We start from the raw sequence: 13186 nt of genomic DNA on the forward strand, positions 1-13186 counted from the left end.
ATTTATTAAATTCTTATTGCGGATTTGGGGCGGGTTTGGAGGTTTAGTCCCCAATGGGGATGGGGACGGGGAATCCCCAATATATTTTTATTGGGGATTGGGGAGGGGATGGGGGTAGAAAATGACCCCGGAGATGAGGATGGTATTGTGATCCTCATCCCTAACCCACCCCATTGCCATCTCTACTCCTATCCTACTTATTACTGTATTAGCACGCCAACATAAAGGTTGTAAAAGCACACGTAGATCTGATTCTTCTTCCCTTTCCTATTGCTTTCAACTCTATGCGAATAATTGCAGTACGTACATATATGTGCTTTCCATGTTTTCCTTAGGTCACCTCCTATTTCTTTTCTTCTGGATCTGAGTCGTCTCCACGTTGGCAGCCACATGCTGCCACGCAATGTGACAATATTGCTAACAGGTGAACGCGTGACACCAACCTATTAAATTTATGATAAAGCATAGCTAATTAGCTAGAGATAAGAGCTCCAAATTAACAAATCATGGAAACCCTAATTAATTCGCTAAATATGATATTAATTAATATGACAAAGAAATTGATCATACAAGTACTCCCAAGCTTGCCATTTAAGCCATGTGTCATCAAAACCTTCAACATAATTTTGTTATTGTTCCTTGTTTCACATACTCGTATATTAATACGTGCTCCCAATATACTAAAATATACAGTGTAGGTCAAAAAATGCCGAACATACCTTTAAACCTCTTTTCAATAATTTTTGTCGAACCGAATTAAATTATTTTGATAGGAAAAGAAAATAAAGAATTTAGATCGATAAACATCCTATTTTCTATGCACATATCACATGTGCACAAAATAAACGTGCAGTTCGTTGTTGATGAGAAGCCAATATTTAAAAATTTTATTCTCAGTTCCCATTTTCAGAGAGCATATATTACCAGCTTGATGGGACTCATGGGAGTACTCTCACACCAAACTAAGCCTGTCTTCCCCAAAACCAAAGAGCTCTCTCATCTCTGCTCTCATATGGCCAAGGTTCATCCTCTCACAGTAGTACCCACTGAAGATGCTTCGTCAAGTACTACTTCATGTTTTAATAAATATATGACTTCAAAAAGAGAAACATTCACAGTATGGATGAAATCGCTTTTGATGCAAGGAAATGGATGCACAGCCTTCAACGAAACTGGCGAGGTTGTGTATCGCATCGACAACTATGACGACAAGCACAGCAATGAAGTCTTCCTCATGGATCTCCGCGGCAAGGTTCTCTTCACTCTATGTGAGCACAAAATGGGAGTGTTTACGCGTTGGAAGGGCTACGCAGCCGATGGGACAAAGCCAATGTTTCGAGTAAGAAAGAGTTGCAGATCAATCTTCGGAAACGAAGAGTCAAGTTCATACAAAGTAACCATGGGATCTGATAGCAGTCTCTACAGTTTAAAAAGTTTGTCGGCCGGAAAATCAGCAGCCTTCAGAATAACAGACAGTAACGGAAGGGTTGTGGCGGAGGCGAAGCGAAAGCAATCGTCTTCAGGAGTTGTGTTGGGAGATGATGTACTGAGTTTGGTAGTGGAGGCTGATGTAGATCACTCCTTTATCATGGCTCTTGTTACTGTCTATGGCTTAATCAAGCGTCAAATATGAGTACTTAGTGTGTAGCTCAAGCACATAGATACATACATCTAGCTAGCAAGTAGTGAAATCAGAAATTTTTTTTTTGACCTTTGGGTTGTGATTGATATGGCTCTCAAACTTTTTGTGGGAATTAAACCCATTCTGTAAGACTTTTGTGATACATGATGATATCTCTTTTGTGCCATCGGTGACTTTTGTATAATGGAATAGTTCTAACTTCATCTAATATCCATTCATTTGTAATGAAGTACTCCCTGTCATTTGGCACTATATATTTCGATCTAGTGTTGATTAAGTGTCCACCTGAATCATCATCGTGTATGATGATGCTTTATCTCAAAAGTTGTTGCTGCTATTTTAGATCACTAAACATCGTTAACTATTGTAGTACGTTTCTAATATGAAACTAACTGCTTCATCCATATCTCTAATTTCTATCAAAGCAGGCAATTAATTCCAACAACATCCGGCGATCATATGATTTAATCCCATTTGCACACATGTAACAGATCCAGACACCAGACTTCTAAGTTTTTGGCCTAACGTTGTGGGTTAACAGTGATATATTGTCCACACTCCACAGCTAGCAAGAATAGGATCGACAAGTTGTGCCATGCTCTAAATCGGTGTAAAGGTCCATGTCTTCCTCATCTAGAAGTTGTCCTACACTTTTTCGTTTTTCTTTGATTCAATAAACTGATTGTGTATACGTTGATTTTTGACTGGGTGCATAGTAGATGCATGTACGATTAAGTTTCTGATGCAGACTAGCATAGATGGTATGGATTGAGTATGGGATACTGAGAAAATAATGAGCTTTTTAGCAGTACCTACAAAAGTCCAAGAAGGTAGAGCAAATTACCAAAATATTCCTATAAAGTTAGGATATCTCGTTTTATTTTGTTGTTCTGTTTTTTTGTCAATGAGCTTAGAGCATATCTTAACAACAACAACCATTTTGTATACTCTATTTATTGAAGTTGAAAAACTCAATGAAAAACTTTCTCCCATATATATATATATATATATATATATATATATATAGGAATTTCTTAGGTGCGGACGTCCGTACCGAAAATTTGGTACGGATTTCCTGTTTTCGACCACTTTCCGGTCACATTTTTACATCTTAACCGTTCAGTTTTTAGGTCCTAGTGTATAGATCACCTCTACAAAATTTCAGCCAATTTGGTGATCGTTAAGGCATCCAAAACTGCATTTTACACGAACGGACTGAATCTGTAGAACCAGAACCGTTCGTATTTATAATGGTAAATTGCAGTTTTGGATGCTTTAACGATCACCAAATTCGCTGAAATTTTGCAGAGGTGATCTATACACTAGGAGCTAAAAACTGAACGGTTAAGATGTAAAAATATGGCCGGAAAGTGGTCGAAAACAGGAAATCCGTACCGTCTGCTCGGTACGGATGATGTCCGCACCTGAGACGGACTGTATATATATCTGTGAATTAGATCTGGCTCCTCTGATACTAAAGAGATCAAGAACATGTGAAAGATAATCACTCAAACCAATTCATTTTTCGATCACTAGACCATTTTGTGAACATTTAATTTTTAAATTATGAATTCTAATTAGAAATATACAACAATCATTAGAGATGCTTAACGCACTTTAGTAACGAGTACTGTTACCTGCGCATTCGTGTCTCTCAGTGTAGTCAGCCCGGGTGTTTCCAAGCAACGAAGCTTACACCCATTATTAATAGGAAATCCGTACCGTCTGCTCGAAAACAGGAAATCCGTACCGTCTGCTCGGTACGGATGTCTGCACCTGAGACGGACTATATATATATATATATATATATATATATATATATATATATATATCTGTGAATTAGATCTAGCTCCTCTGATACTAAAGAGATCAAGAACATGTGAAAGATAATCACTCAAACCAATTCATTTTTCGATCGCTAGACCATTTTGTGAACATTTAATTTTTAAATTATGAATTCTAATTAGAAATATACAACAATCATTAGAGATGCTTAACGCACTTTAGTAACGAGTACTGTTACCTGCACATTCGTGTCTCTCAGTGTAGTCAGCCCGGGTGTTTCCAAGCAACGAAGCTTACACCCATTATTAATAATTCACCCACCTCTTAGTTCCTTGGCAAATGAAAGAACACGGCTAGACTGAAGTGCGTTTGTACTCATCACTCATTACCATTTAAACCTACAATTAACGCCATGGATTAGGGAAGATTTGTTAAATCTTGACCGTATCTGTATGTATCTATATACACGCACACACAAATACGGCCGCCGGCCATTTGTATACGACATGCAATGTGTAGATTGAAGCAGACATTATTTGACTTGTATGGTACAATTAATTCTCCACATATTCTTCTCTACAGCCAATTAGTACACACTTCACCAGCTAGCTACTTTCATTCGGCCCACCAAAGCTGCTATATTATTTCCCAAGAATATATAAAATAAATTGGGATATACGTACCAGTGCAGAAATACACTAGGGACGAGGAATAATACGTACCCACGAGTTATTCCTACTCAAGTTGGAGAAATCAATTATCCTCCTGGAGTAAAATACAACTTGGTCATTTGGAGGCATATTTACTTACATGAAATATATATTAGTAATTAATTAATTAATTTACTTGATTCACTTACATTTAACACAAGGAAAATTTAAGTTTATTTGAGCCGTATGCTTCAGTTCTTTTCTGAAATTAGATTACATGGTATGCGCCTCAGGTGAAAATAAGGGCCATGCCTACAGTTATATATTTATCAGTAACGTTTTTCTTTCCTACACGGCTATACATAGATTTAAAATCGTAGGGAAAGAAAAATCAAAGACAATAAAAAGCTGATAGGAATATTTTCAATTTCAGGTAACAGAATAACTCTACCGGCAATACTGAAAACCACGGTTCTTTTTTGAATAAGAAAACCACGGTTCTTTAGTAAAGCTGGAAGACCCAAATTGGCTTCTTCAATCTTGACACGACGAAGGAAACTCGAAACCACCAGACGCGTTCTAGATGCAAATATCAAAAACATCATTAATCACTATATATTCTAGTAGTGTAGTTGATGGCTGTAGTCAAGAAGTTACAATCTGTGAGGAAAGAAAAATCAAATGCAGGAAAAACATTAAAACGTTTTATACAATGAAGCCGGCTTACTTGAAATTTCAGTAGTGTCTGTCTCATCATATTGAATCACTCATCAGTCATGACCCAATCTCAAAGAGCATAGCCCATGATTTACTGATGCCATACTCTCTCATCACCCATACCGTTAGAAAAACAATCAAACTCTCTATAGGTTACGAAGAGCCATCCTCCAAAAGGACCCCCCAATCCCTCGACTCTGAAATGGACTTGTTCATTTTCATCATTGTTTAACATATGCAAAGGAACTTCACGAAACTCTTCAATTGCCAAATCGAAAGCAAGGATAGCATGTTTGGTCATCTCATCCTCACCATTATGTACCCCTAGCTTGGAGCCAATGGAGTGTCTCGTTTCAGTATTCCCAAAAGAGTTAGGCATTGCTTCAGTAATTCAGTTGAATCAGTTGGATTATGCGATTAGCGAATGAATGATTTCCGGTCAGAATCAACTCCTAAGTCATAACAAATGATACTAGGCCTTAAAATTGAAGACCAAAGAAAACTAATGTAAATTTTATAAGAGGGTGGAATTTAATTATACCTTAGAGATCGAAGCTTAAACACCAAAGCTAGGATACGGATTAAACAAGGTATGCAACAAGTCCAACAAGATCAAAGATATGGGGGCTATGGTTGCTGGTTGGACTATAAACCATAATTCAGGATCAAGGACCTTTTGTAGATAATAATTATCCCTATCAAATTTGAACTTCAAAGTCCTCCGTATAAGGTACACTCTTAGTCTTACGCGTTTGACCTTGGCATTTGTTATTACAGATAAATGTAGACACAATCAACGAAAACCAATTAATGAATCTTTTCCTCATTCCCACGTATAATGTTCCTCATCTCAATCCATCTGAGTTCTAGTGCTGGGTTTGTGGTGTTTTGTGTGATTTTTTGAGGTTGCATGATCGATTTGGAGGGAACAGGAAGACGAGATGAAAAAGAAATGAAGAGAGAATAACTGCTTAATTTGCCGGATAATGCGAGTAAAACTAGTAGGGCTGGGCACGGGCCGGGACGGGCCGGTTAGTGACTGATACCGAGCCCGGTACCGAAAATATTATCCGGGACGGGATGGGACGGGACTACAGTTTTTCAAGGTTGGTACCGAAGGTACCGAAACCGACCGGGATCGGGTCGGGCCCGGGCCCAATTCGGGATACCCGATTCCTTTTTCTTTTCTGTTTTTCCCCACTTTTCTGTTTTTCCCCCACACAGATGATCACATTATCTGATTTAGACTGTGGATCTGAATGAACTAATTCAGTAATAATCCACTCAACAATACTATAAACAAGTGGAAACCAGAACAAGACCACCCCACATCATTAAGACGAAATCACATTATGCAGAAACAAGTGGTCAATTACAAACAGGTAAAAACATGGATTTTCTATAGTACCTTGAGCAGTGTATCCACGCTCACAACGATCCCTGAGAAAAGGAAAGTCTTGCGAACCAAATATACCATTCTAATACCAGAAAGAATCATCATTTTGCTTGATCTCAACCAAGTCCAGAACTCAAACCACAAGATTTGCATCAACGTAGCACAGAATTCAAGTGGCAATTTCGATATAAAACATCACAATTCACAAATCTGAGGCCGTAACAACAATTTAAAGATCCGTCTGATAAAATAAAGAGAGACCCGTAGCTTGTAATAGATCCAAAGGAACGAAATTATGAGAAGAATTCAGTAACTCCTGAAGAAATTGGAAACCCTTGCGAAAGAGGACGAGATACTCAACCCCAGATCTTCAACCCTCCCTCCACACCTTCGATTCTCCTCGATTTCAAATTCAAAATCAAATCGATTTCATATGGCACAGATCGAACAGATTAGCGAGTACCAAGCCTCCTTGATTGTTGATGATGACGAAAAAAGCCACGATTCCGGGTCGGACTGCTCCAAATCGAGCTCCTCCTCGGTTGTTTCGGATCTGTTCGAAAGTAAGGTCGAGGATGGTGCTTGAAGCCTTGAATCCTCACAATAAAGTAAGGATTGGGGATCGGGCTTGCTGTGTGAAGGGAAATTGGAAAGAAATTGGGGATCGGGGATTTAGATGAAGAACAGAAGAAGAATTGGAGAGTGGAGAGTGGAGAGTAGAGAAGAGAGTGGAGATCGATCGATGTCTTTGGAAGTTTGGAGAGTGGAGACTGGACTAGAAGAATTGGGGATCGATCGGCTTAGGGCCTTAGGCCGTTTAGTTTAGGTCTGTTTTGATCAAGTGTGGTCATTCCTTTGTGTTCCCACAAACTACCCAATCAAAACCAACCAAGTAATATAAAAAATTAAAGATTTAATTTAATTAATTTTACCGGGACGGGACGGGATCAATCGGTTTCGACTAACCTAGTACCGGTACCGGGCCCGTTTCCACGAGACGGGACGGGACGGGCCCAAATAGTAAATTTCAGAATTTGGTCCCGGCCCGTACCGACTGATTTCGGGACGGTTTCGGAACGGTACCGGGACTTCGGTTTTGGATGCCCAGCCCTAAGTAAAAGTGTAGCTTTTTACCGAAAATTACAATTTTAAGATCTATATGCAATTATGCAAACAAACATAAAACCCTAGTTCTAATACATGACGGGAGATTCCAGTTTCAAAAGAAAAATAAAATATAAAAGAATATATTGATGCTATGAGCCTATGATCGTCACATGATTCACATATACTATATTAGTATGATAACATTGACGAGCTCTAAAAGATTACAGAAAAAAGCATGGACAATTAAGCCAATGGGGCAGACACACAACAAAGAACAAAAACAAAAAAAAACAAAAAACTATATGACCTGTGTACATATTAGTTTATTGATCACTCCAATAAACTCAGATCTTGATTTCTCCAGTGGGCATACCCAGTTGTTTGAACTATACAAGGTATTAAGGTTCCAGTATATCAGAAAACAGTACTTACTAGCTCCTCTTGGAATTTTTTAGGTTGCGTACCGTCATTACAAGCTGTTGTCTTTCACCTTCTACCTCTGCAAATTTGAGACTTATCTCTGAATATCTCTCCTGCATCTCTTTTAGTTCACTTTCCATTGACATATTTCTCTCCTTTAGTGATGCCAATTCAGTTGATAAGTTATCAGACACTCGCCTCACTTCTTCAAGCATATTATCTTTTGAAGTAATATCCTGCATCATAAGATGATCACTTGAACAATTGCACATACAATTTAACAAGCATTTAGCTTTGATGACAAGAAGCTCAGCAACCGAACTTAATATTTTGGACCTCTATAATTAGTTATACAGACTACTTGAGCTAAATTTGGACAGGAACTCTAATTTTTATCGAATCCATCACTGTCAAATTTATCAGCATAAGCATTGTTTGGAATGTCATGCATCATATAAAGGGTTACTGACCTGTTCAAATGCACAGTTTTGATTGATTTCTTCCACCCTGATTTCTAACTCTTCGATTACGTTCTGAAGATCCTTTTCCTTCTCCAGAAAAGAAGCAGTTGAGCTTTCCAAAGCAGCTTCCTTTAACTTTATTTGTCCCTGTAGAAACAAATTAAAAAGATGGAAATCATTAGCAACATATTATTAGTACATGCATTGGTAGAAACAACAGATGGAATATAATTGAGGAAGATAGTTTACAGGTTTAACTTCCCTAAAGACTATCTATCCTCTATCCTTGCGTTCACCTTCACTTGGTATATGTCTCGTAATTAAAATTTTGTATAAAACTTGTTCAATATCTAATTGGAGTTTTAAATATACCTCCAGCAGTTTTATTCTCTCCCTCAGACTTGCAACTTCTTTTGTTGCACGAGGAACAGGCAGAGACTTATTGTTTCTCAGATTATGTTTAGCTCCATCTGAAACTATTGTTCGTCCATTGCTATCCTTGAGCTTCTTTTCAATAGTACTGAGTGCATCCTCCTTCTTCTTCAGATCAGCCTTAAGATCAAATACCTGCCTTTTAAGACTTCCTTTCTCTACCTCATCCTCAGAGAGAGTACGTTTCAAGTCATTACACTGAGCTTTCAGCTTGTCAGACTCCAATTGTAGGCGTCGAATGGTTGCCTCTTTTTCATCCATAAGATACTTCATTTTATTCAACTTCTCCAACGACTTCTCTGCTTCCTTCTTCAGCATATCAATTGTACTCACGAACTCATTCCTTTCTACATTTCCTCTTTGAATCAGCATCTCATTTTCCTCAATTGATTTCTTCATTTTCTCCAACTCAGCTCTCAAAATTTTTTTTTGCTCTACTTCCTCTGAAAGACTGTTATTTTTTCTTGTAAGCCTTTCAATCTCAGCTTTGAGCTGTAAAATCACCTCAGAGAAATCTCCCTCTTGCTTCTGCTGATCTTCAAGCTGCCTGGACTTATTCTGGATTTCCAATAACATCTGTTCCATCTCTCTGGTTTTCTCATCTAGTTCATTGGAAAGCTTCTGCAATTTTGCCTCATACTCCTCCCTACTTGCCTGGAGCTCTTCCTTAGTTTTCTTGAGCAATTCTTCAAGGTGACTCTTTTGTGCACCCAGTTCACTCGCTTCTGTCATTGCTTTCATTGCTACCTTCTCATTTGCATCAAATGTGGAGGCCATTTGTGAAGAAAGTCGTCTAAATTCTTCCTGAAGCCTCTCAGCTGTATTCGCGTTTTTCAATCTAGTTTTCCGCAGTGCCTCCTCTGCTCGGATGGCTCTTTGCTCCTGCTCAACTTTAGCACATGTTACAGTTTCTAAATCAGCTTCAAATCCTTGTGCCTGCTTCTCTAGTTCTTCCTCCATACTTTTGATGTGAGATTGAAGTTCCTTTATGGTAGCCAACGAATTAGAAAAATCTTCGGCCTGCTTCTTCAATTCTGTTTCTAGATCCTCAATTTGGTAATGAAGCTCATTTACGCTAGCAGTGGGAGATGAGCATTCATACTGCATCTTGAGTTGTTCTTGCAGTGTGCTTTGCTCTAGCTTATATGAGATGTCATGGTTTTCCTGTTTCAATATCTCATAGTCAAGAGCAAGCTGCTCCATTTGCATCTCAAGCTCATCTTTGTCTCTCTTATAGATCTCTAATTCATTATAGAGGTCTGTGATCTGTTTCTCCAGCAGGTGTGTATCCTTGGCATGGCTGTGCTCCTTAACAAGATCCTCCAGTTCCTTCTGCTCCTCATCCTCAGTTTCCACATCATTTGAGTTGGTTGCTCTCGAACCTGCAGCATCATTTGTGGATTCTGATCTGTTGGAATTAGCAGCTTCACCATTCTTCTGCTCCAATATTTCCTCCAGGTCTCGTACAGCAAGAATCAACTCAGCATTTGACTCTTGGGTCTTCTGGAGCTGTAACCGAAGATTGCTATTCAGGTCCTTCTCACAGCAGAGTTCTTGTCTGATTTCATCAACAAGAGCCCGTAGATCCCCACCTTCTAACTGGAACCTGTTTTTTGTTTTTGTATCATCCATCCGATACTGAAAGGCTTTTAGCTTCTCACATTCAGCCTTGAAAGCATCTCGTTCATCTTTCAAGCTAACGACTTCTCTTGAAAGATCATGCCCCCTTTTGCTCTCTTTTACTATCTGCTTCCTTAGTGTTTGTAACTCTAACTCTGACATGTCCGCTTGTCTGGACAAAACAACAAGCTCAGCCTTTAGCTTATCAATATCGTCACCTGAAGACTGCAGAGACCTTTCTCTCAGAAGGTTGTCCTGAGAACTCTTTGTTGAACCATCACTACTTACTCCATGTTCAGAATCTGCAGACCACTCCCACTGTGATTGCTGTTGCTCATTATTTGTCGAGCCATAAACACCAGGTCTGTGTGGTATTGAGGGCTGATTTGGTGATGATAGATAGTTGGAAGGGTCGTGGCAATTGTTAATGTTTCTCAGTACAAGCTCTCGAGAAGTATCGAGTCCAGAGCTGCTGTCAGAACTGGACAATGTAATGTCTGATCCAATAGAGGCCGTGCGGTTGCACTCAGCATTTTGAGTGGTCCTGTTGATCGTCTCATCCTGTGAATCAACAAAATGCAAACATGAATTCTACTTTGCAACAAAATATATCTAGACTTTGAAGTTCAAATGACAAACTAGAGAGAAATTGAATAGACAAGCATGGATGGAATGAAACTCACCACTAAAACGCTTTCATCTGCATCATTATTGCTCAAGTGTCTCTTCAAGCTATTATCCTGAGATTTAACTTTGGCATCTTCACAATCTTCTACCTCTCTTCAAATTGTTCCAGCAAGGCCAAATCAAAAATCAGATTTCATAAAAGAAAAAGCTGCGAACTCCACTTAAAGAATAACTATGACATTCATATATACCTCTGATCAGCATTTGCCTGTAACTTTTGAATCGAAACCTATTCAAAAACAAAAGCAAAGAGTTCAGTAAGACAGAGCAACAAAACTGTAATTCTTATCCTAACATATCTTGTGGGGAAGCAAATTCTAGCAATCGAAAATGTGAAGTCAGAGAGAGTACTAACATGCAATACTGCACTTGAATTCTTAAGAGGAAGAGACACAGAGGAAGCTTTAGTAGCCTCAGAATACTCGGCAAAATCAACAGAAACCTCCCCAAGAACACTTGCTTTAGAAGATCCCTACACAACACCAAAAAGCAAAATCAGTTCCTCATAAAACACCACCAACATTCACTAGACAAAAACTAACAATGCAATGCTTGAAATCTATGGCAGCACTTACAGTTGAAAGAACAAAACTATAGAGTCTCTCCTTGATCTTCCCGGTTCTTGGCTCCTGGTCGAATTTAACCGTTTCATAAACCGGATTTTCCCATTTACAGCTCCCATCTCGAACCATAGCTTTATCTAATTTCACAGTTGGCTTTCCCACATCTCCAGGAATCACAGATACCATCAGTGCCTCCACACCCAATTTTGGCACCTGAAATCACCAAACCACACACCATATCACATACAATTCACCAAATACCTGAATCACATTCACACATTTGGTTTCCAGGAAAGAAAAAAATGAAAGAAAAGAAAGAAACTTTTGGCTTTTTAGGACAATGCTGAATTCTGAGGATAAGGTCATCAAATCAAGAAAGAGAAAGAACCCATTGTTTGCATTGCATTTCCTCAGCCACCAAACAAAACCCAATTAAGAGAATAAAGACATTGACTTTTAGATTATAGAACAACCTGGGTTGCATGAAACTGCAATTTGAACAGAGTCTTGATCTTGTTCTTGTCGCTTCTCCATCTCGCCGACTTGAACATCTTACACTACCCACAACCGACAACCCAATCCTCGCCGGAAAACTCACCGGAACTCCGAATTCACCGGAGCTCCGGTACAACCCGCCGGAACAACCCCATTGTGTCAAAAACCAATTCAAGACCAGAGCACCATTGTCAGCTCATTGTCTTGAAAAACAGAGTATAAAACAGAGGGTGGAAAATGGAGTGGGTGGATCAATGTGAGTTGGAATCAGAGTGAGTGGAATTCAGAGAAGGTTGGACTGTGGATTCTTGGGAAATGGGTTCGAGAGAGAATACGTACTGAAGACAAAAACAAGAAGCAGATCTGGAAGAGAGCTTTCTCTTCTCTCTTTGCTGCCAACAGTCTTTTGGAAAGAGATGACACATGTATATGATCTTTTCTTTAAAGAAAAGATGGAGGAGAAGAAAAGAAATGAGATTTATGTTAGTAAAAAATTGAAGGAGAAGCTTCTGCCAAATAATTGATTATTGGGTATTGAATAAAGAATTTATTATGGAGAACAATTTTGGTATACTAATTTTCTGATTATTTCTGTACTCAGGGTGTTGGGTCAAGAGAGCAGTAAGTATGAAACTTTCATGTTTTAAGGGGATAATTCAGAACATCGACGCACACTAGTACCATTATGAATGAATAGTTTGATTATATCAAATACACATTTTAGTTATTTAAAAAAATTAATTATGAATATCAAGAATTAAGATTATCTTATAAGTATTGAGTCATTTACACATTCAGTGCATAAAAAAATTTTCATTTGACATACATACATGCCCTTGTGTGTTTTTAAGGTATTTTTCCTTGAGCAAATCATGTTAATCTGTCAACACATTTCTGGGAAATTCCAAAAATCGGACTTGAGTCTTGGGTTGAATTTAATTGAGATAATGAATTGAATGGATTCTCTCATCAATTCTTAGCTGGAATTGCTGTAAATTTAGATAATGTAATTATCAAAAACATTCAGGTTAAATAAAGGGATCTTTTGACATTGCATTTAAGATGCGAAAAATGCTCTTTTAACATTAGGAAGAGTAGTTTTAATGAGAAAAACGTTTGACAACAAGAACAAATCCACACTTGATCCAGCTTGATTAAGTCAACATCAGCATATTTTGCATAACATATGGTATATATTACCTTCTATTTCT

The 13186-nt window shown here is 38.4% G+C and overlaps 2 protein-coding genes across 2 annotated transcripts; one reads left to right on the forward strand and one right to left on the reverse strand.

The window, feature by feature from the left end:
* Positions 1 to 915: 915 nt before the first annotated feature.
* Positions 916 to 1808, forward strand: LOC112179686 (protein LURP-one-related 3). Its single transcript, XM_024318144.2, has one exon. It carries the CDS (start codon positions 932 to 934, stop codon positions 1631 to 1633), a length of 702 nt encoding a protein of 233 aa, XP_024173912.2. The 5' UTR covers positions 916 to 931; the 3' UTR covers positions 1634 to 1808.
* Positions 1809 to 7457: 5649 nt separating this feature from the next.
* Positions 7458 to 12447, reverse strand: LOC112178875 (myosin-3). Its single transcript, XM_024317127.2, has 8 exons — positions 11954 to 12447; positions 11493 to 11693; positions 11273 to 11389; positions 11109 to 11146; positions 10914 to 11010; positions 8551 to 10791; positions 8188 to 8325; positions 7458 to 7953 (listed from the first exon to the last, which is right to left on the reverse strand). Exons 1-8 carry the CDS (start codon positions 12029 to 12031, stop codon positions 7729 to 7731), a joined length of 3135 nt encoding a protein of 1044 aa, XP_024172895.1. The 5' UTR covers positions 12032 to 12447; the 3' UTR covers positions 7458 to 7728.
* Between the last annotated feature and the right edge of the window lie 739 nt (positions 12448 to 13186).

This window comes from Rosa chinensis, chromosome 7 (genome assembly GCF_002994745.2).
Source record: "Rosa chinensis cultivar Old Blush chromosome 7, RchiOBHm-V2, whole genome shotgun sequence".
In the NCBI taxonomy this organism is placed as follows: domain Eukaryota; kingdom Viridiplantae; phylum Streptophyta; class Magnoliopsida; order Rosales; family Rosaceae; genus Rosa; species Rosa chinensis.